Below are 27,949 nucleotides of genomic sequence, written 5' to 3'. Positions count from 1 at the left end.
TGGGAGAATATGTGGAGTAAATTTATATTGAATGATAATTTGAACTGTTTTAATTTTAGGAGATAGTGTTTCTTATGATATAATAATACTTATTTTTTCTTTATTTTCAGTAGTTCAGGTTTGTTGCATTTTTTAAAAAAGCAAGAATGGCATCTAAGAAGGAACTCACGAGTGACAAACGGTTTTCTTGCATTACAAAAGACCCTCGGTTTTGGGAAATGCCAGAAAAGGACCGCAAGATCAAAATTGATTCAAGATTTCGGGCTATGTTCCATGACAAAAAATTCAAGTTGAAATATACTGTGGATAAACGAGGTCGACCAATTAATCGTACCTCTACAGAAGACCTGAAACGTTTTTATGAGCTTTCTGATTCAGACTCTGATATTTCAGAGACTGATAGTAAGCAGACTGAAAAGAAAGCAAATCTGAAAAAGGTCAAATCTAAAGGGGGAAAAAACTCCACAAAGTCTTCAGTTGGTAGGCAAACAAGCAAGCAGGCAGATAAGGTTTCATCTGTCTCACAGTCAGATATTTTAAAAAGTGATGATGAAAAATGCAAATCATTTAAGCCAGCAAAGGATATAAAAGGAAAAAAAGCAACTGAATTTCCACAAGACCTTGTAGTAGCGCCCCCAAAGCAGAACAGTTATGATGGAATGTCTGAAGAGACCTTATGTAAAAAATCTTCAAAGAAGACTGTAAAAGAAAAAACAATGGGAAATTACAGTAAGTAAAATAATTCAGGCCACTGAAAAGGGAACAATGTTGGTTTAATATAATTGTCATTTGCATCAGTTTTATTTTCTCCTGGGAGGTAAGTTTCATTGCCTTGCTTTTGATAAGCAAATCTTAGTAAGTTAAGCCAGGAGATATATAACCTTCTCTCTTTGCATACCATGCCTTGTTTCTCAAAACAGGAAATTTATAACAATTATAAATTACTATAATTTGAAACATCCAAATTAAATCATCTTATTAAAAATATCTTTTAGTTTCAAAACATGACAAGGATTGTTAACATATTTTGAATTTAGCCCTGACTGATTCTGAAACCATTACAATTGAGAAACTAGTTTGTTTGCCCTCTCTTCTTTTCCTTGTTTCTAAAGATATTGTATGCAGATGGAAGCGCCTGATGTGTTTATCTATCTTGTCTACTAAAATAATTGAATAGCCTGACCCTATGTAACTGCAGATTGATGTATTATATTATACCAAAATTAATACTAATCTTTCTGTTGTAACAGAATTATTAACAAATCATCTGTTAATAGCATAATTTTAAAAGGATTCTGTTTGATCTGATATATACTTACATATAAAATCAATAGGGAAATTGATAAAACCTCTGGAAGATGCAGTTCAGATAAATCTTGATTTTTAAAATAGAATATCTACTTAGCTGTAAAACCTGCACGGTATCACTATTTGGGCTACAGAAGGGTATCTTTCCAAAGAAATCTATTCCGTAGTAACTGTGTGTTCCTGTAAAATAGTGGTTCCCAACCTTTTATATGCCCTACGCCCCTCAGAAATGTTTGATTAATGTTAGCACCCTCTACAACAGTAATTGTCATTTGTGATTTGTCACTAAGGGACACAAACCACTCTTTGTTGTACCTCCTGAAATTCTATCTGGCACCTCTTCCCTAAACAGTTATTAAAAATTTCAAGGCCACAGAACACAACACAGTAATGTACTAATGAATAGTAGTATTAATTTTTCTTTCACGTAAAGCAGTGGTTCTCAACCTTTTTAATGCCGCGATCCCCAACTGGTCGTAAGTCGAGGACTACTCAACCGGTCGTAAGTCGAGGACTTCCTAACCGGTCGTAAGTTGAGGACTACCCAACCGGTCGTAAGTCGAGGACTTTCCCTGCCCGGGAGCGCCGCTCATGCGTGGTGCTGCCCCCTGCGCCGGCCGAGGCGTAGCTGGCAAGGGGCAGCGACGGCGCAGGGCGACCACCGGCTGGGCCACCAGCTGGCCCAGCCCAAGGGAGGTAAGGCACCCGTTGGGCCCCACGTGCGCCAGCAACCCTCCCTGTGCCCGGCGGCCTCCCACCTCCCATCCCTGGCCCTCTTTTACTTACATTTTTAGTAGCTCAGTAAGGAGGGGTGGAAACTTCCAGACAGCTCGCCTTCGCTGCAGACAACTTGCAACATTGTTTGCAGAATGGGACTTTTGGCGGGCTCAGCAGGGCAGAGACAGCCTGGACAATTCCTATTGGCTTTTGAAAGCCAATAGAATTAGACTCTATTCAAGAGAATCTATTCTATTGGCTTTCAAAAGCCAACAGAATAAAAGGGAGTAGCACAGCTAAGGAAAAGGGGAAAAAAATTGCATTGTTTGGCGACCCCCGTGAAATGGTCGTTCGACCCCAAATGGGGTCCCGACCCACAGGTTGAGAACCACTGACGTAAAACATGTTTTAGTAATACTTAATGTTTCTCTTATATTAAATAACTTGATTTTTAAATGTGAATGGGATGTCTGAGCTTGATGCCTTTTTTTTTTAATGACTTCAGGTCAGTGTTGATTTCTGTCAATTGTGAGAACTCACTTCTAGAACACAACTCAACAGTCACCCAGTTCCTTCTAGAATAGAACTCGAACAGTCTCTCAGTTCTAGCCTGGTGTCTTAACCACTACACTAAACTGGCTTTCTATGAGCTTGTATATGACATCTTATTTCATCAATGTCTGAAATGAAATTTCTTAAAGGAAGTCAGTGTAAATGTCCATCTGTTTGGACATTTGGTCTTAGTTATAGTGAATGCTGAAAAAGCATTAAGGTATATTGTGTCTATGCATGTAAAAGTTCATATTCTTTGTGACTTTTCTTCCAAACTTCTTTGAGGACTAAAATTTATTAAGTTTCGATTTGACATTGGATGGGGGAGCTGCCAGAATCTCCCTGTGATTTATGGCTAGTGAATTTGAAACCATCCAAGACAGGCATGTCAAACTGCCGGCCCGCAGGCTGGATGCGTCATGCCAAAACCACGCCCACCCCATTGCCAGCAATGGGGAAAAAGTCACAATACGTTGTGCGACGTCACATGACGTTGCGAGTTTGACATGCCTGATCCAAGACATACAATATGCTTCTTTTGAATCTTTAAACTAGCTGACAAAGCACCTTCATTTGTTAGGGAACCACGGATAGTTTAAGAAAACAGTGCTCTGATCTATACCACCCACATGATTAAGTAGCTGGTGACTTCCCAGGTTTGTAACATATGCCTGGTTCAATTGAAGAGAATAGCCACAAAACTGTAGAATTTAGCCAGATACTGATTGTTAACTGTCCCAAAGAATATTGCTGGATAAAGAGATCTGCTGTGTTAGTACCATCACATCTGGAATGAGGCACTGAATATAGTGATTTTAATGATATTATTTATTGCTTCTTATCCTGCTTTATTGTAATTCTGGTATTTGCCTGTTTATTTTATTGCCATATTTCTGGTTGGAAGATTTTGGCTTACGGCAGACATCCCATTCATACTGAATATATTGATTAATTGTATGTCATCGTGTCATTTTTTACTCCTAGCAAGCCCACATATTTTTCCATGACAATCTGTCCATCCATCCATCTATCCATCCAGATACATAAATAAAATAGGCTTAATATAAATTTGTACACATCTTTACATATACACTATTTTAGAAATGCAAAGCAGCCAATATATCAGCACCTTAATTCATTGCAATTCATGTGCTTATTTAGACAAAAAATAAGGACTTAGACAAAGCAGGGGAAACCAGCTAACTGTTGTTTTAAAGCACGTTTGGCTTTTTGAGATGACACTATTATGGGAATTTTTTTTAACCGCTCAGGGAAAATGGGTAATTGTCTTTGACATAAACATGCTATTTGTAACTTGTTTTTGGGTAAAAAGTTATGCTCAGTTTGCCAAAGCTCCCTCCCTCTCTCTCTCTCTCTCTCCCCCCCCCCTCTGCAAAAACACTAGATTTTAGTGTGGGAAATAGGGGAAAAACTATTGTTGTCATGAATTCTTTTGCAGAAGAATTACAATGCAAGTATATGAAATGTCTTGTTGGCTTTCTTTAATTTAGCAAATGATGTTAAGAAGGCATATCTGAAAAATAAAAGTTGTGAAGTTGAAGAGAGTTCTAATCTGCAAGACTCAAAAACCAATGGGGAAAGTGAAGAGGAAGATAAATTAGAAGACACTAGTAATCTGGAAGAGGAAAATGATTTGGGACATGATGGAGGAATAAGAGAGGAAAGCAGTTCAGAAGATGATGAAGAAGAATCAACAAATGAAAGTCAAACAGAGGGTGATGAGAGTGACAGTGGGCCAGATTTGGCTAGGGGGAAAGGCAATCTTGAAACCAGCTCTGAGGATGAAGAGGAAGATGATTTCTTGGAGATATTCCCCAAAGATCCAGAAATTATACATGAATGGGGAGAACTGGGGAAAGATGCCCCACAAACAGATCAGGTAAGGTTAAAGATACAGTAAATAATCTGTGATCCTTTAGGATGTTGAGTTGAATCAACCATGGGTAGTCAATGAACGTGGATGATGGATTACTTCAACAACATTTGGAGGACTACTGGTTGCTTGCCCTATTTAATGATTCTTAAGGGCCAACTATTTCATTGCTACTTGCAGTATCCAAAATACTTTTCTTTTTTTCTTCCATTCAATCATATCCAATTCTCAGAGACTGCCTGGACAAATCCCTGCAGGGGTTTTTTGGGGGGCAAGCTTTTTCAGAAGTGGTTTGCCCTTGCTTGTTTGCTTGCTTGCTTCCTAGGGCTTAGGAAGGTATTATGCACAATTTCTCTTGCACCTGAAAAATTCCACATGATTGGTGTACACAGTAACGGTCCAAATAGAACTCACTCAAAGAACTTCATCTGTGAAATGAGTTCGTACATTAGTTTCTTATCTCTACAGTCCAGTCTCTCAGCCTGCATGATGTTTTCAGCTGGTACAACCTGCTACTTCTAAGTACCACTGCATCTGCTCATCCAAACTAGAGTGTCTGTCAAACTATTTCCTCTTTGCGTATATTAATGAAGCAATCTCACTACGTATGGTGGAAACATTTTCTCAGTCTGTAAATTGGGTAGAGGGAAAAGGAATCTTCCACTATTACCCCAAGGCATTTAGATAGAGCATGAATATAATATAGTACTGTATTTTCCGGCGTATAAGGCGACTAGGCATATAAGACGACCACCAACTTCGGCGCCGATTTCCATGCCTAGAAAGTCGTCTTATATGACGGAAACTACCGTAATTTCCGGCATATACTGTAAGACAACCTTACAGTCGTATAAGACGACCTCCGACTTCGGTGCCGATTTCCACACTTTAGAAAGTCATCTTATACGCCGGAAAATACGGTATTTCAAATCTTTACAGCTATTTTATTCAGTCACTTACTAGGAGTGGGAAACACAAATACAAATGTCTTTATACATTCTCCATGCCTTTGTCTCTCTGCTTCTGTGCATTTATTTGCTGCCATCTCTTTGTGCCAGTCTCCTCTCTGGACTTTGTGAGGTTTATGTTTGTTCCCTCTTTGCTTGGGTCTGCTTTTCTTTCTGACTCTGCTATTTCTCTTGCTGTGTCTGTCCTCTGTATGTCTTTCCTGCTTCTCCTTTTCTCTTTGTGATAGTTTCTGTCTGATGGAGAAAAGGGGGGGGGAGGGATGCTTTCCCTGTTTGTGTTATTGATTGTACTTCTACAAGGGTCATTTTGTAATCACCGTTGCTTACAAAATAGATGTGATCATAAAACCTTTAAAAATCTAATTCAGATTTAAACACTAGATTCAGAAGGTTGCCTGTCCTTGTCCTAGAAGTATGTGGAAAAAAAATATTTCTCCTAGTTCATTTATGCAGAGAAAAATAGCATCACCAGAAAGGATTGTTTTGTGTATTTAAATGGACTAGTCTTATCTGTGTTATCAGTTACTGTTGTTTTAAGGAGTGACTTCAACTTATTTGGAAGTGATCTATATTTCTTCAGTTATGGGCTTGATTAAGAGAGCAGGGTTGAATTCTTATTTTAAGATTATCATCTTTTTCAAGGCAAGACATTTTGTAGCTTTCCAGTTAAAGTGTGGTTCCCCCTGCTAGATAGAAACTTAAATTCACAGCAGAATTTTGTGTGAATGATAGGCCCAACCATTTCCACTAATTATGGAAATCCTATTATTCCATGCATTGTGTTATCCTATTACAAATTACTTTCCTTTGATGCAGATCACACACAGACTGGCAATTTGTAATATGGATTGGGATCGATTGAAAGCAAAAGACCTACTGGCTTTACTTAACTCATTTACACCCAAAGGTGGTGTTATTTTTTCTGTAAAGGTAAGCCCTCGCAATAAATACCTATTCAGATCATCAACAACCATGGAAATAACAATGCTTTGTTATCATTTTGATAAGAGACTGGTAGGAATTTTGGAAACAGCACTTTCTTCTTTTCCTTTGACTGGAGCACTGGCAAAGACTGCAGCTGCCGCATCCTGATCAGAGAGGGAAAGAAATTGATTAATTGATTGATTATGTGCCACTAAGTTAGCATCAACTCTTAGCAACCATATACTGTACATAGATTTCCTCCATTAGCATCTGTTCCTACCCTAGACTTTTAGATCATTGTCACTCAGTCCATCCACCTTGTGCTGGTTGTCCTCTTCTCTTTTCCTGCACCTTTCCCAATACTAGAGCCTTCTTCAAAGGACTGGGTCTTCATAATGTGTTTAGAGTAGAAAAAGTAGGCAAATGAAAAATATCCAGTGTGGACATTCATCCTTAGGTATGAATGTTATATGAAGTTAAACTCAGAAATACTGTATTTGTGTATTCATTCAGATTCAGATTATGTATTTTCACTTTTTTTTAGTAGCGGCATAAGTATCCGTTAGAATCTAATTAGCTTTTCTGCTAAGGTATTCATACTCTCCTTCTGAATCTCTTGAAAATACTTAGTTGAAATTATGTTATTTATAGATATGTGCACATGTATGTTAGCGTATATACAAAATAAAAATGGAGACTTCCTTTTTTGTTTAATTTTTCATAGCTTTAGTGATAGTCTGGGGTTTTTTTTGTAAATATTCCATGTGAACTTCTTTTCATAATCCTGGTACTTTGATGGCAAGGAAAAGATAAGCTAGTATATGATGTATATCTTGTTGTTACTCTTTAGATTTACCCTTCAGAGTTTGGAAAACAGAGGATGAAAGAGGAAGAACTGAAAGGCCCCACAGAACTATTAGGCCTTCCTCAAAATGTCACAGAAAAAGACAGGTATTTCATGTTGAATTTTGGATGATTCTTTGCATACCCTTTTCTCTATGCATTAAGTGCCTGGGTACCTTTTATATAGTCCATAAGGCTTTGATCCAGAGTTGCTTTAATCAGCTATGTCCGTCCTCCCTCCCTCCCTCCCTTCCTTCTGCTAAAGAATGGAAGGCATAGACCAGGGGTAGGCAACCCAAAACACTCAAAGAGCCACTTGGACCTGTTTCCCACCAAAAACAAAACACCGGGAGCCGCAAAACCCTTTTGATATCTAAAATGAAGATAACACTGCATATATCCTTTTTTACCTTCATTATAGGTTGTGTGTGTGTGTGTGTGTGTGTGTGTGTGTGTGTGTGTGTGTGTATGTGTGTATATATATATATATATATATATATATATATATATATATATATATATATATATATAGGTCTTTGGTTGTTCGGGTTTTCTCCCACGTAAAATTGGAAGTGTCTTGGCGACGTTTCGACGAAGTCCCATTCGTCATCTTCAGGCTGGTGCTTTCAGCTTCGTGCCTCGAGCAGCAGTGTGTGGTCTTGGCTGTTTCTTCCTTTTAACTGCCAGTGGAGGTATGAACTGATTGGGTGGGAGCTTGGCTGTGTTCTGATTGGGTGGAGGTGTGTTCTGATTGGTTAGGGGCTTGGCTGTGCTCTGATTGGCTGGGGGGTTGGCTGTGCTCTGATTGGCTGGGGGGTTGGCTGTGCTCTGATTGGCTGGGGGAGTGTTCTGTTTGGTTGTGCTCAGGTTAGTCTGAGTTGCAGAGGGATTCAAGATTTTGGGCTGCCCTGCCATTCCTTGGCTTCGCGTTCGTGGTCGTGCTTCCTCTTCATGGAGGGTGTCAGTTTGCTTCATGTATGGATTGGGGGGGTTTAAAGTGGCTAATGATGCAGCTGTGGTCTGGCTTCTGGTTTGTGGTCGTGCCTCATCATCAGTGTGGCTTTGGGTTTGTTTTTTGCGTGGATGTGTGGTGGTGACATCCTGTGTGGTTTTTGTGAGTGTGGGTCTGGTATCATTTTTTGTGTTAGGGAGTCGTTTGTCAATGAGGGCGGGTTTCCAAATGGCTGGTAGGCGGGAGGTATCATCTCTCTTGTTCATGCTGTGTGGGCGTTTTTCTATCTCGATGGCTTCTCTGATTATTCTGTTATTAAAATGTTCACTTTTGGCAATGGTTCTGGTATTTTTAAAGTCAATTTCATGTCCTGTGGCTTTAAGGTGTTGGACCAGGGAAGATGTTGGTTCCTCTTTTTTGACTGAGTTCTTATGTTCTTCAATGCGTGCACTTATTCTTCTGTTGGTTTGTCCGATGTATGTGGTGGGACAAGTGGTGCATGGGATTTCGTATACTCCTTGATTTTCTAATTCAATTTTATCTTTGGGGTTTCTAAGGATGGTGGATATTTTTCTGTTTGTGCAGAATGCTGTTTTGATGTTGTGTTTATGGAGGATCTTACTGATTCTGTCTGTGGTGCCTTTTATGTATGGGAGGAGGGCTTTGCCGTTTTCTTGTTCTTTGTCTTGGATTTTAGTGGGGGTTTCTTTTTGGATTAGGTTTGTAATCTTATTTCTTTGGAATCCATTGGATGTTAGTACATTGGTGAGAGTGTGTAGTTCGGTTTTTAGGTGTTGTTCGTCAGCTAAGCGTTTTGTTCTGGAGATGAGTGTCTTGGCTACAGAGTTGATCTGTGCTGGGTGGTGGTGTGAGAGAGCGTGCAGATAGCGGTTTGTGTGTGTTTTCTTCTGGTAGATGGTGTGTCCTAGGGAGCCATTGGATTTCTTGTAGACTAAGACATCCAGGAAGGGAAGTTGGTTGTTAGTTTCTGTTTCCATGGTGAACTGTATTTTGGGGTGTAGGCTGTTGAGGTGTGTGAGGAAGTTGTCCAGTTTTTCTTTCCCATGTGGCCAGATTATGAAGGTGTCGTCTACGTATCTGAGCCAGAGTTTGGGTTTGTGATCCAGATTTTTCTAGAGCTTGGGTTTCAAAGTGTTCCATGTAGAGGTGGCAATGACAGGTGAGAGGGGGATCCCATGGGTGCTCCTTCTGTTTGTTTGTATTTTTGTCCATTATAGATGAAGTATGTGTTGGATAGGCAGTGGTTGGTCAGATCTAAGATTGTGTTTGGGGGGGTTATATTTGTTTTGGATAGCTGTCAAGGCTTCTTTGATAGGCACTTGGGTGAAGAGGGATATGACATCGAAGCTCACTAGTAGGTCGCTGGGCTGTAAGTTTTGTTTCTTTATGATCTCTATAAACTGGAATGAGTTTTTTACGTGTGAGGTGATGGATTCTGCATAGGGCTGTAGTTGTTTGGCGAGAAATTTGGCTAGGTTTTGTAGAGGTGAGCCTATGGAGCTGACTATAGGTCTGAGTGGGGTTCCTTCTTTGTGTATCTTGGGGAGACCATAGAGTTTGGGGCATCTGGATGATTTCTCTCTGGGAATGATTCTTTGCTGGATCTCTTCGCTAATGGGGGAGGCTTTTATTTTGGATCTGGTGGTTTTTTCCAGGTAGGTGGTGGGATCTGTATTTAGGGGTTTTGTATGTGGAGTCTTGGAGTAGTTGGTTAATTTGGTTTGGTAGTCAGATGTGTTCATAACCACCGTGGCGTTGCCCTTGTCTGCTGGTAGGATTATTATGCTGGTGTCTTCTTTCAGGTTACGTAGTGCTGTCTGTTCCTCTTTGGGTAAGTTGCTTTTGGGTGGCTTGCTGGTGCAGAGGATGTTGGTGATTTCGAGTCTGATTCTGTTGGCGTCGTCGGGGTTGATTTTAGTCAGGCTGGTTTCAACTCCACATATAATGGTTTCAGTGGGGATGTGTTTGGGAGCGACTGCAAAGTTGAATCCTTTGGAAAGGACATTGGTTTCGGCTTTGGTGAGGATCCTATCTGAGATGTTATGCACTGTTTGTTTCATGTGTGGCTGTGAGGGAGGAGGGGTTTGTTTCTGGCGTTCTTGTAGTCTTCGGAGTTTGTTGGTGTGTGTATCTGTCTTGAGGTGGTCTGTGTTTCGGCTCTCCAGACGGCGAGTTGTTTGGATTTGTCCCAAAGTGCGGGGTGGATCTTGTTGCTGAGTTTGAGGTGGAGTGTGAGGAGATCTTTGTTAATTCGGTCTAGGAGGAATCTTTTTGTGTGAAGTTCATTTCTGATTAGGGCCAATTCTGTTCTTTTCAGGATCCGTTTGGTGGCTGCAGAGTTGGAGTGGAATTTCAGTTGGATGTGGGGATTAGATTTTGATCAGTTGGAAACATGTGGGGATTAGATTTTGATCTCGGCAGTTGCGTAGGAATGCGAGGTCGCATAAAATGGAAGCTCTTTGGACTTCAAGTTTTTCATAGGTCCTGGTCAGATGGTGGATTTCCTCCCCGTAGAGGTTCAATATTTGTTTTCTGAGGTTTTCGCGGGTATTTGTATGTAGGTCTTTGGTTGTTCGGGTTTTCTCCCGCGTAAAATTGGAAGTGTCTTGGCGACGTTTCGACGAAGTCCCATTCGTCATCTTCAGCTGGTGCTTTCAGCTTCGTGCCTCGAGCAGCAGTGTGTGGTCTTTGGCTGTTTCTTCCTTTTAACTGCCAGTGGAGGTATGAACTGATTGGGTGGGAGCTTGGCTGTGTTCTGATTGGGTGGAGGTGTGTTCTGATTGGTTAGGGGCTCTGGGCTGGGGGGTTGGCTGTGCTCTGATTGGCTGGGGGGTTGGCTGTGCTCTGATTGGCTGGGGGAGTGTTCTGTTTGGTTGTGCTCAGGTTAGTCTGAGTTGCAGAGGGATTCAAGATTTTGGGCTGCCCTGCCATTCCTTTGCTTCGCGTTCGTGGTCGTGCTTCCTCTTCATGGAGGGTGTCAGTTTGCTTCATGTATGGATTGGGGGGGTTTAAAGTGGCTAATGATGCAGCTGTGGTCTGGCTTCTGGTTTGTGGTCGTGCCTCATAGTCAGTGTGGCTTTGGGTTTGTTTTTTGCGTGGATGTTTGGTGGTGACCTCCTGTGTGGTTTTTGTGAGTGTGGGTCTGGTATCATTTTTTGTGTTAGGGAGTCGTTTGTCAATGAGGGCGGGTTTCCAAATGGCTGGTAGGCGGGAGGTATCATCTCGCTTGTTCATGCTGTGTGGGCGTTTTTCTATCTCGATGGCTTCTCTGATTATTCTGTTATTAAAATGTTCACTTTTGGCAATGGTTCTGGTATTTTTAAAGTCAATTTCATGTCCTGTAGCTTTAAGGTGTTGGACCAGGGAAGATGTTGGTTCCTCTTTTTTGACTGAGTTCTTATGTTCTTCAATGCGTGCACTTATTCTTCTGTTGGTTTGTCCGATGTATGTGGTGGGACAAGTGGTGCATGGGATTTCGTATACTCCTTGATTTTCTAATTCAATTTTATCTTTGGGGTTTCTAAGGATGGTGGATATTTTTCTGTTTGTGCAGAATGCTGTTTTGATGTTGTGTTTATGGAGGATCTTACTGATTCTGTCTGTGATGCCTTTTATGTATGGGAGGATGGCTTTGCCGTTTTCTTGTTCTTTGTCTTGGATTTTAGTGGGGGTTTCTTTTTGGATTAGGTTTGTAATCTTATTTCTATGGAATCCATTGGATGTTAGTACATTGGTGAGAGTGTGTAGTTCGGGTTTTAGGTGTTGTTCGTCAGCTAAGCGTTTTGTTCTGGAGATGAGTGTCTTGGCTACAGAGTTGATCTGTGCTGGGTGGTGGTGTGAGAGAGCGTGCAGATAGCGGTTTGTGTGTGTTTTCTTCTGGTAGATGGTGTGTCCTAGGGAGCCATTGGATTTCTTGTAGACTAAGACATCCAGGAAGGGAAGTTGGTTGTTAGTTTCTGTTTCCATGGTGAACTGTATTTTGGGGTGTAGGCTGTTGAGGTGTGTGAGGAAGTTGTCCAGTTTTTCTTTCCCATGTGGCCAGATTATGAAGGTGTCGTCTACGTATCTGAGCCAGAGTTTGGGTTTGTGATCCGATTTTTCTAGAGCTTGGGTTTCAAAGTGTTCCATGTAGAGGTTTGCAATGACAGGTGAGAGGGGTGATCCCATGGGTGCTCCTTCTGTTTGTTTGTATTTTTGTCCATTATAGATGAAGTATGTGTTGGATAGGCAGTGGTTGGTCAGATCTAAGATGTGTTTGGGGGGGTTATATTTGTTTTGGATAGCTGTCAAGGCTTCTTTGATAGGCACTTGGGTGAAGAGGGATATGACATCGAAGCTCACTAGTAGGTCGCTGGGCTGTAAGTTTTGTTTCTTTATGATCTCTATAAACTGGAATGAGTTTTTTACGTGTGAGGTGATGGATTCTGCATAGGGCTGTAGTTGTTTGGCGAGAAATTTGGCTAGGTTTTGTAGAGGTGAGCCTATGGAGCTGACTATAGGTCTGAGTGGGGTTCCTTCCTTGTGTATCTTGGGGAGACCATAGAGTTTGGGGCATCTGGATGATTTCTCTCTGGGAATGATTCTTTGCTGGATCTCTTCGCTAATGGGGGGGGCTTTATTTTGGATCTGGTGGTTTTTTCCAGGTAGGTGGTGGGATCTGTATTTAGGGTTTGTATGTGGAGTCTTGGAGTAGGTTGGTTAATTTGGTTTGGTAGTCAGATGTGTTCATAACCACCGTGGCGTTGCCCTTGTCTGCTGGTAGGATTATTATGCTGGTGTCTTCTTTCAGGTTACGTAGTGCTGTCTGTTCCTCTTTGGGTAAGTTGCTTTTGGGTGGCTTGCTGGTGCAGAGGATGTTGGTGATTTCGAGTCTGATTCTGTTGGCGTCGTCGGGGTTGATTTTAGTCAGGCTGGTTTCAACTCCACATATAATGGTTTCAGTGGGGATGTGTTTGGGAGCGACTGCAAAGTTGAATCCTTTGGAAAGGACATTGGTTTCGGCTTTGGTGAGGATCCTATCTGAGATGTTATGCACTGTTTGTTTCATGTGTGGCTGTGAGGGAGGAGGGGTTTGTTTCTGGCGGTCTTGTAGTCTTCGGAGTTTGTTGGTGTGTGTATCTGTCTTGAGGGTGGTCTGTGTTTCGGCTCTCCAGACGGCGAGTTGTTTGGATTTGTCCCAAAGTGCGGGGTGGATCTTGTTGCTGAGTTTGAGGTGGAGTGTGAGGAGATCTTTGTTAATTCGTTCTAGGAGGAATCTTTTTGTGTGAAGTTCATTTCTGATTAGGGCCAATTCTGTTCTTTTCAGGATCCGTTTGGTGGCTGCAGAGTTGGAGTGGAATTTCAGTTGGAAACATGTGGGGATTAGATTTTGATCTCGGCAGTTGCGTAGGAATGCGCGGTCGCATAAAATGGAAGCTCTTTGGACTTCAAGTTTTTCATAGGTCCTGGTCAGATGGTGGATTTCCTCCCCGTAGAGGTTCATATTTGTTTTTCTGAGGTTTTTTCGCGGTATTTGTATATAGGTCTTTGTTGTCGGTTTTCCTCCCACGTAAAATTGGAAGTGTCTTGGCCGACGTTTCGACGAGTCCCATTCGTCTCTTCAGGCTGGTGCTTTCAGCTTCGTCCTCGGCAGCAGTGTGTGGTCCTTGGCTGTTTCTTCCTTTTAACTGCCGTGTGGAGGGTAAGGAACTGTTGGGTGGGGAGCAAGAATCCAATGGCTCCTAGGACACACCATCTACCAGAAGAAAACACACACAAACCGCTATCTGCACGCTCTCTCACACACCACCACCCAGCACAGATCAACTCTGTAGCCAAGACACTCATCTCCAGAACAAAACGCTTAGCTGACGAACAACACCTAAAACCCGAACTACACACTCTCACCAATGTACTAACATCCAATGGATTCCATAGAAATAAGATTACAAACCTAATCCCAAAAGAAACCCCCACTAAAATCCAAGACAAAGAACAAGAAAATGGCAAAGCCATCCTCCCATACATAAAAGGCATCACAGACAGAATCAGTAAGATCCTCCATAAACACAACATCAAAACAGCATTCTGCACAAACAGAAAAATATCCACCATCCTTAGAAACCCCAAAGATACAATTGAATTAGAAAATCAAGGAGTATACGAAATCCCATGCACCACTTGTCCCACCACATACATCGGACAAACCAACAGAAGAATAAGTGCACTCATTGAAGAACATAAGAACTCAGTCAAAAAAGAGGAACCAACATCTTCCCTGGTCCAACACCTTAAAGCCACAGGACATGAAATTGACTTTAAAAATACCAGAACCATTGCCAAACGTGAACATTTTAATAACAGAATAATCAGAGAAGCCATCGAGATAGAAAAACGCCCACACAGCATGAACAAGCGAGATGATACCTCCCGCCTACCAGCCATTTGGAAACCCGCCCTTATTGACAAACGACTCCCTAACCAAAAAAATGATACCAGACCCACACTCACCAAAAACCACACAGGGGTCACCACCAAACATCCTACAAAAACAAACCCAAAGCCACACTGACTATGAGGCACGACCACAAACCAGAAGCCAGACCACAGCTGCATCATTAGCCACTTTAACCCCCCCCCAATCCATACACGAAGCAAACTGACACCCTCCATGAAGAGGAAGCACGACCACGAACACGAAGCCAAGGAATGGCAGGGCAGCCCAAAATCTTGAATCCCTCTGCAACTCAGACTAACCTGAGCACAACCAAACAGAACACTCCCCCAGCCAATCAGAGCACAGCCAACCCCCCAGCAATCAGAGCACAGCCAACCCCCCAGCCAATCAACACTCCCCCAGCCAATCAGAGCACAGCCAACCCCCCAGCCAATCAGAGCACATCCAACCCCCCAGCCAATCAGAGCACAGCCACGCCCCTAACCAATCAGAACACACCTCCACCCAATCAGAACACAGCCAAGCTCCCCCCCAATCAGTTCATACCCCCACGGGCAGTTAAAAGGAAGAAACAGCTAAGACCACACATTGCTGCTCGAAGCACGAAGCTGAAAACACCAGCCTGAAGATGACGAATGGGACTTCGTCGAAACGTCGCCAATACACTTCCAATTTTACGCAGGAGAAAACCCGAACAACCAAAGACCTATATACAAAGTTCCCGCGAAAAACTCAAAAAAAATATCGAACCTCTACGTGGAGGAAATCCACCATCTGACCAGGACCTATGAAAAACTTGAAGTCCAAAGAGCTTCCATTTTATGTGACCTCGCATTCCTACGTAACTGCCGAGATCAAAATCTAATCCCCACATGTTTCCAACTGAAATTCCACTCCAACTCTGCAGCCACCAAACGGATCCTGAAAAGAACAGAATTGGCCCTAATCAGAAATGAACTTCACACAAAAAGATTCCTCCTAGACCGAATTAACAAAGATCTCCTCACACTCCACCTCAAACTCAGCAACAAGATCCACCCCGCACTTTGGGACAAATCCAAACAACTCGCCGTCTGGAGAGCCGAAACACAGACCACCCTCAAGACAGATACACACACCAACAAACTCCGAAGACTACAAGAACGCCAGAAACAAACCCCTCCTCCCTCACAGCCACACATGAAGCAAACAGTGCATAACATCTCAGATAGGATCCTCACCAAAGCCGAAACCAATGTCCTTTCCAAAGGATTCAACTTTGCAGTCGCTCCCAAACACATCCCCACTGAAACCATTATATGTGGAGTTGAAACCAGCCTGACCAAAATCAACCCCGACGACGCCAACAGAATCAGACTCGAAATCACCAACATCCTCTGCACCAGCAAGCCACCCAAAAGCAACTTACCCAAAGAGGAACAGACAGCACTACGTAACCTTAAAGAAGACACCAGCATAATAATCCTACCAGCAGACAAGGGCAACGCCACGGTGGTTATGAACACATCTGACTACCAAACCAAATTAACCAACCTACTCCAAGACTCCACATACAAACCCCTAAATACAGATCCCACCACCTACCTGGAAAAAACCACCAGAACCAAGATAAAAGCCTCCCCCATTAGCGAAGAGATCCAGCAAAGAATCATTCCCAGAGAGAAATCATCCAGATGCCCAAACTCTATGGTCTCCCCAAGATACACAAAGAAGGAACCCCACTCAGACCTATAGTCAGCTCCATAGGCTCACCTCTACAAAACCTAGCCAAATTTCTCGCCAAACAACTACAGCCCTATGCAGAATCCATCACCTCACACGTAAAAAACTCATTCCAGTTTATAGAGATCATAAAGAAACAAACTTACAGCCCAGCGACCTACTAGTGAGCTTCGATGTCATATCCCTCTTCACCCAAGTGCCTATCAAAGAAGCCTTGACAGCTATTCAAAACAAATATAACCCCCCCAAACACATCTTAGATCTGACCAACCACTGCCTATCCAACACATACTTCATCTATAATGGACAAAAATACAAACAAACAGAAGGAGCACCCATGGGATCACCCCTCTCACCTGTCATTGCCAACCTCTACATGGAACACTTTGAAACCCAAGCTCTAGAAAAATCTGATCACAAACCCAAACTCTGGCTCAGATACGTAGACGACACCTTCATAATCTGGCCACATGGGAAAGAAAAACTGGACAACTTCCTCACACACCTCAACAGCCTACACCCCAAAATACAGTTCACCATGGAAACAGAAGCTAACAACCAACTTCCCTTCCTGGATGTCTTAGTCTACAAGAAATCCAATGGCTCCCTAGGACACACCATCTACCAGAAGAAAACACACACAAACCGCTATCTGCACGCTCTCTCACACCACCACCCAGCACAGATCAACTCTGTAGCCAAGACACTCATCTCCAGAACAAAACGCTTAGCTGACGAACAACACCTAAAACCCGAACTACACACTCTCACCAATGTACTAACATCCAATGGATTCCATAGAAATAAGATTACAAACCTAATCCAAAAAGAAACCCCCACTAAAATCCAAGACAAAGAACAAGAAAACGGCAAAGCCCTCCTCCCATACATAAAAGGCACCACAGACAGAATCAGTAAGATCCTCCATAAACACAACATCAAAACAGCATTCTGCACAAACAGAAAAATATCCACCATCCTTAGAAACCCCAAAGATAAAATTGAATTAGAAAATCAAGGAGTATACGAAATCCCATGCACCACTTGTCCCACCACATACATCGGACAAACCAACAGAAGAATAAGTGCACGCATTGAAGAACATAAGAACTCAGTCAAAAAAGAGGAACCAACATCTTCCCTGGTCCAACACCTTAAAGCTACAGGACATGAAATTGACTTTAAAAATACCAGAACCATTGCCAAAAGTGAACATTTTAATAACAGAATAATCAGAGAAGCCATCGAGATAGAAAAACGCCCACACAGCATGAACAAGCGAGATGATACCTCCCGCCTACCAGCCATTTGGAAACCCGCCCTCATTGACAAACGACTCCCTAACACAAAAAATGATACCAGACCCACACTCACAAAAACCACACAGGATGTCACCACCAAACATCCACGCAAAAAACAAACCCAAAGCCACACTGACTATGAGGCACGACCACAAACCAGAAGCCAGACCACAGCTGCATCATTAGCCACTTTAAACCCCCCAATCCATACATGAAGCAAACTGACACCCTCCATGAAGAGGAAGCACGACCACGAACGCGAAGCCAAGGAATGGCAGGGCAGCCCAAAATCTTGAATCCCTCTGCAACTCAGACTAACCTGAGCACAACCAAACAGAACACTCCCCCAGCCAATCAGAGCACAGCCAACCCCCCAGCCAATCAGAGCACAGCCAACCCCCCAGCCAATCAGAGCACAGCCAAGCCCCTAACCAATCAGAACACACCTCCACCCAATCAGAACACAGCCAAGCTCCCACCCAATCAGTTCATACCTCCACTGGCAGTTAAAAGGAAGAAACAGCCAAGACCACACACTGCTGCTCGAGGCACGAAGCTGAAAGCACCAGCCTGAAGATGACGAATGGGACTTCGTCGAAACGTCGCCAAGACACTTCCAATTTTACGTGGGAGAAAACCCGAACAACCAAAGACCTATATATATATAAACCTCATATATATATATATATATATATATATATATATATATATATATATATATATATATATATATATATATATAATGCTGTATGTTACACCCTGTTGCCCAAATATGGGAGAGAGAAATCTTTTGCCTTGTATCAGCTCAAACTAGAGCCATCCACAGGCAGCAGTCACAACTGTGACATCATATACATTTCTAAAATTTGGATTGCTAGCAAAGAATTAAGGGAGAACTGGAATAGCTATTTCGAACTCTTTAGCTCTTTTCAACCAGACATACCCAGTTCGAAATAGCTATTCCAGTTCTCCCTTAATTCTTTGCTAGCAATCCAAATTTTAGAAATATGTATGTATGTATGTATGTATGTATGTATGTATGTATGTATTCAAAAGATAAAAACGAGCACCAGGAGGTAAAACAATTAAATGTTTAATAAATAAATGTTTATCTATTTATTAAACATTTAATTGTTTTACCTCCTGGTGCTCGTTTTTATCTTTTGAATATGTATACACCCAGGAGACTACGTTCCTCAATTTTTAGGTTAATTTTTAATATATATACACATTAAAAATAGAAGTAAAAATATCACTCTTGGGAATATCCATACTATTAAAACAATGATCGCCAAGAGAATGCTTTAAGAGAATAAAATTACATACACAGGTAAAAAAAAGGATATATGCAGTGTTATCTTCATTTTAGATGTCAAAAGGGTCTCTCTCTCTCTGTCTCTTTCCCTCCCTCCCTCTCTGCCCTTGGTCTGCCACTCCTCTTCCCCCACTCTCTTTCTCTCTCTCTCTCTCTCTCTCTCTCTCTCTCTCTCTCTCTCTCTCTCTCTCTCCCTCTCCCCCTCCCTCTCTCTCTCTCTTTCTCCCCCCCCATCTGCTGCTCCCCTGGCAAGCTTCAAGCTGTTGTCCAACAAACTCGTCTCTTTTATGACTCATGGACTTCAACTCCCAGAATTCCTGAGCCAGCGTAGCTGGGCTAGCTAGTTCTCTCCTGCCCTTCCTGCTTCCTGCAGAGACGCAGCAAAGGGAGGAGCTCCGCCCAGCAAGCTTTTCAGCTCCTCGGAGAACACTGTGAGTGTGCTCTCTTTTACACACACACACACACAGAGAGAGAGAGAGAGTGAGAGTGTGAGAGAGAGAAAAGCAGGGAAGCGCAATTGCCTCTCTCTGTCTCTGTCTCTCTCTGCAAAGGCAGAGGAGGCTGGGAGCCACAGGGGAAGGCTCAAAGAGCCGCATGCGGCTCCGGAGCCGCAGGTTGCCGACCTGTGGCATAGACGCAGGGGTTCTCAACCTTGGCAACTTTAAGACTTGTGGACTTCAATTCCCAGAATTCTGGGAGTTGAAGTCCACAAGTCTTAAAGTTGCCAAGGTTGAGAACCCCTGGCATAGAGTAGCAGTAATCGATTGGAATAAGTGCTTGTAAAAATAAGTCCATCATTTGTTTTTTAAAAGAAAAAAGTTTTTAAAATGGCAAGTATAGGGAAGCCCATGACAGTTGTTCAGCGAATATGACTGGTGAAGAATTTGAAATAGAAAAGAGGAAATACTTTTGAACATAGTGCATGATTCTATAGAATTTGCTTCCAACAGATCTAATTATATATATATATATATATATATATATATATATATATATATATATATATATATATATATCAGTTTGGTTGACTTTAAAAGCGATTGGATAAATTCAGTATGAAATAAGGCAATGGCAATATTCATGACAATTATTTATTAGACCCAGTATTGATAGCAGTATACCTCTCAATGTTAGTTGCTGAAAACTTGAGTGAGTGGGTGCAGTTGTTGATGTGGTCCTGTTTGTCTGCTTCCTAAGACACTTTAGGAATGTGAAAAGAGTATGCGGTATTCCACTAACTTATAGATACTTTTGATCTGTGTGCAGCAGTTGCCATACAAGACTCTGCTACCCCAATTTTTATTCATGTTGGAATTGGATCATTAATTGTAAACTTTTTTTTTTAAAGTGTACTAAAACATTATTTGTCTGTGCAATGTAATGAACACTTGTTTCTAACAAAGTGCACTTACCACTGAGTTAAGAGTTCAGTTCTTTTTCCTTTTAATTTTTATTTAAAACAAAAATATATTTCCGAAAATAATATTTTTTACAAATGGACAGATAATACTGAAGTTGTACAATTAATGTTCAATATAACATTAATAAAAGATACTAAATAGAGCACATTGATTTGTTTTCAATATTAAATTTATAACAGTACTGTATAGTACTGATTTTAGCTTCATGCCAAATCACTGTTATTATTTATAAACATTGAGCAACAACTGCAAAACAAACCCTTGTTTTTTAAAAAAGGTAAATATTTAATTTCTAACTTCTTCCTTCTTTAGACTCTAAACGATTTCCAATACCTATTGGTATAGACCAGGGGTGTCAAACTGCCGGCCCGCAGGTGGTTATATCATGCGGAGGCCACGCCCACCCTAGCTCTAGCAATGTGAAAAAAGTTGCGATATGTCACATGACGCGGCGAGTTTGACACCCATGGCATAGACTTTAGAATCCATATTCTAAGTGTTTTTATTTACCATGCTGCATAATATATAATTTATATTGTTTAAATTTAAATTTCTGTTTCGTGTATGTGTGTGTGTGTGTATACTGTTAGTTTTGCCATAGCTGCATATTCTCCAAATTTAAATTCCCAATGAAATGTTGTTGGTACTATGTCTTTTTTTTTAAACTTTCCATAGTTTGTCCTTGTAGCCATAGGCATGTATCTTAATAAATTATGATATTTTTTTCTTTTCTTAATGTATCCTTGAAGCTGTAGTTACAAGCTGGATACTTCTCATTTCTGAAATAACTCTGGAATTTTGCATAATGTGTTTCACCACAAGGTGGAATCTTTCTCCAATATATAGAGCTTTCTAATTTATTGGCATTGGTATATGTGACTTCTCAGTAATAAAATTGAAAAGGTGTGCCCGTGTAGTGAGAGAAAATGTGGTTATTTTATTTGTTCATTGCTACTATTAGTGCACATCCTGATTTCTAAGTTTAGAAGGTAGTTCTGCTGACTGCCGACTGCCAGCAGTTCAACAGTTCGAGTCTCACCGGCTCAAGGCTTAACTCAGACTTCCATCCTTCCAAGGTCAGTGTCAAAGCAAGAACATCCAAATGAGGACCCAGATTGTTGGGGGCAATAGGCTGACACTGTAAACCGCTGAGAGTGGGCTATAAAGCACTGTGAAGCGGTATATAAGTCTAAGTGCGATTGCTGTCAGATGATCAATAATAGCCACTTTTCCAGAGGACTTTCCATTTTTAGGTTGTAAGTTGAAGTATAAGTCAAAGTATAATGAACGAAAACGTCTATTAATATTTATTTATTTATTTTTTCATTATATATTCATTAAGAACTTTTTAATAGCCACACAACTCACAGTACTCTAGGCAGCTTACAGAAATAAAAGCCCAGTGCAAACCCCAATAAACTCCCACCTCTCTGGTGACAACAATCAAACCAGCCATTTGATGAACTCCATGTGCCCAGGCCCACTGGCAAAACCATGCCTTCAGGACTTTTCAAAAGAATGTCAATGTGGGGGGCAATTTTCTTTCTCAAGGATGATGTTCCCCAGGAAGGCCCTTCTTTTTAGTCCCACTAGATGGGCCTTATTAGGGGAGGGGACTCATAACATGTCCTGCTTCCCCACTCTGATGGATCAGGTAGATGTAACTGGGAAAAGGTAGTCCTTCGAATAACCTGGCTCCAGGCCATGTATGGCTTCAGAGGTGAGAACCAGCACCTTGAATTTGCTCCTGGAGTAAATCAATGCAGAATCCTGCAAGAGAGCAAATTTTGTGCAAATTTAGACTTGCACAAAAGCATGCAGGCCACCGTGTTTTGAACGAACTGAATTAATATGTATTTGGATTTCATCAGGATTTTTGACGTTGAATGTTGTGACATTTAAACATCTCAGAACAGAGAATTGGGTAACACTGCCAAAGTAGCAACAAAACTTTTCTTTTGAAGAACGAAAGAAATGCTTTTCTAAAATAAAAATAAATTTATTTCTGACAGTTTTTTTTTAACGAAGGACAAATACAGTAAAACACCTGCTACATTAATACAGTAAAACACCTGCTACATTTTGCCTTTTTTTTTTAAAAAAAAAGCCTTTTTTAGTCCTAACGATCTAGATTCTTGGTTGATAAATGTTATCCGTTCTGTACAGGTGTGCTGTACATTACTATAATGTAGAAAACTACTTATTTATAAATAAACAAATGTAGAAAAGAAGGATCCATGGCTTGAGATTCAAAGAAGATTGTTAATAGTTCAGAGTGTTTTGTGTAACATTGAATTTGTATGTCTCAGACAGCAGGTGCTTTTGAAAATGGGGGACTTTTTAAAAGGTATGACTTGGAGAACTGCTATTCAAAGGAAGAATGTGGGGAAAAAAACCCTTGGGTGACTGTAAGTTGTAGATAAATTGACTCTTTATATCCCAAACTACAAATAGAGGACTACCAAACAGATGTATGGAATTTAAACTATAGAAATCTTGCAAATTCTTCACTTATCCCTGCAAATACCAAGAGGGTTAGGAATATCCATTATTACCGTGCTTTCATCCTAGCAAATGCTTTCTCCCTTTTAAGCTGGAAATTAGATGATAGTATATTGATTCTTACTGCCTCTTTTTCTCTAACATTTCTTTATATAACAAACTTCTTAACCCCCTGTCTCTCTCACACTATTTTTCTCATTCCTTGTAGCCTTTATAAGGAGAAAGTAAGAGACTATCAGTTCAAACGCCTGAAATATTTCTATGCAGTAATTGACTGTGACTCGCCTGAAACAGCCAATAAAATATATGAAGAGTGCGATGGATTGGAATTTGAAAGCAGCTATTCTTTTGTGGACTTGAGGTATCATATATTTATTTTTAAGAGTTAGTTTGGTTTGACAAACTTCTAATTATTTTTTTCCTTGCCAAGCAAGAGGAATGTGAAAATTTGTTTTAGGGCTTTGATTGTAACCTGGATTCCCTCCTACAGAAAAATATTTAATTTCCTCATGTTCTCTGGATTGTATTCTGACCAAACTGTATTCTGACCAAACATGAATATTTCAAATTCATGTAAAATACTAAATATTTGGTATAGTTTTGCTATCTGTGCTTTAAAGCAGTTTTATCCAAACTGCCAGTTATATTAAGTCACAACTCTTACAATTCCTGATTATTAGGCATGCTGGCTAGGAAGAATTAGAACTATGATCAGGCATAACAGGAGAGCTGCAGAAAGCTATAAAAGGGGAAGGTTAAAGACATAAAATTGTGTCTGCCTGATACGGTCCACACCTTTTTGGATTAATTTATGAATTGGAAAATAGTTGCCCACATTCTTTTGTGCTTTCTGGGTATTCTACTGAATGTTCAGTTTCTTAACAGAGAAAAGATATGTATATTGGAAATTGATATTCGGAGAAAGAGAATCCTTTAAAAAACAAAATAAATAGGATAAATATATGATAATGCAACAACAATGTAAAGCGCACTGCTAATTTAAGGCTTAAGCTGTTTCCTCTGTCACTGAACTAGAGTCCTTCCTTCTCCACTGGAGAAAAACCTGGAATCTGGCAGGTGGTCAGGATTGTCCCCCAGATTAAATGTTTTTAGCATTAATGATAGGATCAGATTATTATTAATGATAGGATAGCTGCAAATGATCAAAATTGCTGGAAAACCCTTGCTGCCCAATGTACTCTGCACATGACATGATGATGATGATGGTAATGATGATAGGATCAATATCATTTTTCAGTTCCTGCTCTGAGCAAAGAGCTAATCATTCCCCTTTCTCTTATTCAGAGTCACTGCTTTTTTTTCACAGCTAATACTAAATTGAAATTAGGCCTATCAGTTTTGTCCCCTTGAGACATTTTAATAGCTGTTTAATAATGAGCTGTTTATTTCTGGCTGCTAAGATTTATTCCAGATGAGGTGACATTTGATGATGAGCCAAAGGACATAGCCTCTGAAGTGGACGTGGCTGCTTATAAACCAAAGTACTTCACATCCGCTGCTGTGGCAACATCAAAGGTACCTTGGCAATGTTTTTATAGCTATTTAGAATTTGTTTAGCTTTGTGAGTTTTATTTGTAAATATAGCAGTGGTCACAGGGTAGATAGAAGGGGTAAACAACCCACATGTGTTGACGCAATATAAATTGTTCTTGCAAAATAAGCTGCTTCCTCTGCTCTTCCTGGAGAAGATAATAGTACTTATATAATGAAATAATAGGGCAGCAGTTTATAATTCTGATTTAATGAAGACATTGTGCCAGCTTTACATTGCTTAATTTTTGTAATTTAAGGACTGCCTTTGAAAGCAAAGTACAAAAGTCTAGAACAGTGGTGACGAATGTATGGCATGCATTCCAGAGGAGCCCTCTCTGTGGGCACACGCGCCGTTGCCCCAGCCCCACCTCATCCCATGGCCCTCTCCACACCAGCAGCCCCCCCTGGAGGAGAGTCACCCCCGTGCACAGCCCACGTGAAGCACCACAGCCAAGGACATGGTAGTCAGGCAGCGGGGACAAGACTCTGTCCTGTGCGCCCTGTTGCACGCAGATGATGCTGCGCGGCATAGGCGGAGGGCGTGGCTGCCATGGTGCTGCTGGGCCACTTGGGTGATCTGTGGCGGACCGTGGAGGTGGTGGATAGCCCAGTGGGCAGGGCAGAGCAGGGATGGGTGGGGGAAGGTTTTGGGCACTCGCTCTCTAAAAGATTCGCCATCATTGGTAAGGTGGCCCTTGTGATTCTAAGGGGCTTCCATTCTGCTGCAACAAAGAACAATAACTTTATTATATCTATTTCTATTTTTCTATTGCTCTGTACAGGTAGTTCTCGACTTACCACCACAGTTGACCCCTAAATTCTTGTTGCTCAGTGAGACAGTTGTTAAGTGAAGTTTGCCCCATTTTACAACCTTTCTTACCACAATTGTTAAATGTGGTAAGTTGAGTTAGTAACTTAACTGCAGTTAAGTTAGTAACTCGGTTGTTAAGTGAATCTGACTTCCCCATTGACTTTGCTTATCAAAAATGTCACAAAAGGTGATCACATGATGCTGGGACACTGCAACCGTCATAAATATGAGTCAGTTGCCAAGCTTTTGAATTTTGATCACATGACTGTGGGAATGCTATGACAGTCTTAAGTGTGAAAAATGATCATGTTACTTTTTTTCAATGCCGTAAGTTTGAATGGTTACTAAATGAACTGTTGTAAGTCGAGGACTATCTGTGTATTTGAACAAGAAGTTCTGTCTATGGGAATTGAAAATTCGAAAGCCTGCATTTGCCCTTTTCCTTCCACGGGCACTTCATTCCATAAAGATGGTCTCTGCAGAGTATTTGTAGGTTCCTTTTTGTTTAATGGATTTCCCATCTATGGGGTTTCACATAGCTCACAGCTTACCCCATGGGATGCACCATGATTGAAGCAGCAGCAGGATCTAATTTATTGAAGAGACAACCCAACCTTGATGAAGCTTGCACAACCTATGCTTGCACAAAAGGCATTCTGCCATTTTGGGAAGACATGAAGTAACAAAAAAAACCACTCAGACTTGTGCAACCCCATTGATGCATGAAAATCTTTACTTGTTTATTGAGGTCTGGTCTTCGTTAAGCTTGGATAAATTGTACTACATACCAAGACTGCTTGTACATCCTTTGTAGTGATTTTTTTTTTCTTATTAGAATAAGGGAGCCTTTTGGAAAGTGACATGCATGGGTTCATTGCCTTAGTCTTCAGTCCAGTGAATCAGTGATGGAAACTTTGGTCCTCTGGGTGGAGAGCAGTTCCCATCCTTTCCTATCATGGCCACCGTGGGGTTTAGATTTGAGAAGTCCTGTTTCAAATTATAATTGAACCATCTATCAATAGCTGCAAGGCTGATATTAGAAGAACCTGAATGTTTAATTTAAAAATGGAGGTTTGTTTTCATACTTAGTTCTTTGGACTGAAATAACCGAATGCATGTAGTTATTATCTGGAAAGACTCCTAAGAGGAAATACTCTGGACAAACCTTTCTGTGATTTTGTCTGTTGTCCTAGTAATCTATTTCCTACCTATCTCCAAAGATCATAGCCATTGTCTTATCTCAGTCCCAATTACTGTTATTTTAACATAGCCCAAGTGACTGAAATATTCCAATGTCTTGATAAATTTGAGGAAAGGAAAATAAGGATGAAGTAATATGTGCAGTTGCTGGCAGTCTTCTCTAAATAGTGTTAGCTGCTGTATCCCATCCAAAGTTAGGGTTGCTCTAAGAACCAATAAGGAAAGCTGGATATAACATCCCTACCTTGGCTCATTCATCTCTATAGGTTTCTATTCTTATTCAATGCATTTTGTTTCAATAATATTCAATAATATTGTGCCAGTGCTTTGAAGGTAGGATTTTGCTGGATTCTCTTTGGTTGTAAATTACAGTTCTTAGCACTACAACTGAATATCTTATGGCCCAGAATTATGACTGGCAATTTGTATGGTGATTTCTTTGGAAAAAGCAAGCATGCATACAAATTGTGACTAGAATTTATATAAGATGCTAAAACAATACGTGCATGTCTTGGTTTCAGCTCAGCATGTTGCACAAGCTTAGCCATTGTAATTGACGGCTTCGTATCACGTGAGAAAATACTCATTTGAAGTTTATCCAGCAAACTATTGTTAAGCAAACTTGTTGACAGAAGTGCAGGAGCCAATTTCGCTGTGACTTCCCAATGCATCTTTACAATAATAAATTGCAGCATATTTATCTCGCCTCTTGGTAAGGTAGACATTACGTGGGACGAGACAGATCAAGAAAGGGTGACCTCTCTGAGCAGAAATTTTAAAAAAGATGAACTTCTGGACATGGATTTCCAAGCTTATTTAGCTTCATCAAGTGAAGAGGAAGAGGAAGAGGAGGAGGATGAAAAAGAAAGAGGTATTGCTAACTAATAAAGGTTTATTTAAGCAGCTCAGAATGTTAAAACAATACTGTACTAATTATTTTCATGATCGCTGTTAAAAGTTATTGATGGATAAATTATGCTTTTCATAAATCAAACAGTTCTTTTTTTAAAAAAAAAAGTCTTCCTCACCAATGCCATGCTGTACCCAATTAGGAGTCCCATTTGAAACTTCTGAAGCACGTGTGTAGTTGCTATGGGAAACCATATTACCTACTGTGTGAATAAACCCATACAAGCTTCTGATTTACAGGCTCTCCCCCCCCCCCCCCGACCTCTGTTCTTCCATTTTCTGGACCTAAGGAAATGGGAATTGTTCCTTTTCATTTTAAAGCAAATAACAGAGGCTTATGACTTCTGAACTCGGATCAGTCGATATAGGTGGTAAAAAGAAGGTCTTCGACTTATCATCACAGTTGAGCCCAGAATTTTGGTTGCTGAGCAAAGCAGTCACTAAGTGAGAGGTCATGTGATTGCTTTGCTTGGTGATTGCAATCCCAGCACTCCCAGTTGCAGTTGCTAAGGGGACGAAATCTCAGATTAAAAAGTACACCATGTCTTGGTGCAGGGAGACCCTGACTTTGCTTAGGAGTTGAAAATCCTTGAGGCCAA

General features: G+C 40.9%; 1 protein-coding gene across 3 annotated transcripts in view; it reads left to right on the top strand.

The window, feature by feature from the left end:
• The window catches only part of ESF1 (ESF1 nucleolar pre-rRNA processing protein homolog), a 51,670-nt gene that overhangs the window by 2,392 nt on the left and 21,329 nt on the right, over positions 1–27,949 (top strand). For 2 of the 3 annotated variants that reach the window (XM_039320468.1, XM_039320469.1), the window contains exons 2-8: positions 111–729; positions 4,089–4,477; positions 6,256–6,369; positions 7,214–7,314; positions 23,085–23,237; positions 24,298–24,412; positions 27,159–27,312. In XM_039320468.1, the coding sequence (XP_039176402.1) occupies positions 147–729; positions 4,089–4,477; positions 6,256–6,369; positions 7,214–7,314; positions 23,085–23,237; positions 24,298–24,412; positions 27,159–27,312 (1,609 nt within the window). In that variant the 5' untranslated portion in view covers positions 111–146. The remainder of the gene's footprint in view (positions 1–110; positions 730–4,088; positions 4,478–6,255; positions 6,370–7,213; positions 7,315–23,084; positions 23,238–24,297; positions 24,413–27,158; positions 27,313–27,949) is intronic. The other variant, XM_039320470.1, reaches the window with a different exon arrangement.

Source organism: Crotalus tigris, unplaced genomic scaffold (assembly GCF_016545835.1).
Source record: "Crotalus tigris isolate CLP2741 ecotype Arizona unplaced genomic scaffold, ASM1654583v1 scf7180000023639.2272817, whole genome shotgun sequence".
Lineage (NCBI taxonomy): Eukaryota > Metazoa > Chordata > Lepidosauria > Squamata > Viperidae > Crotalus > Crotalus tigris.
The sequence above is the reverse complement of the archived record's forward strand: the minus strand, read 5'-3'. Positions and strand labels throughout refer to the sequence as shown.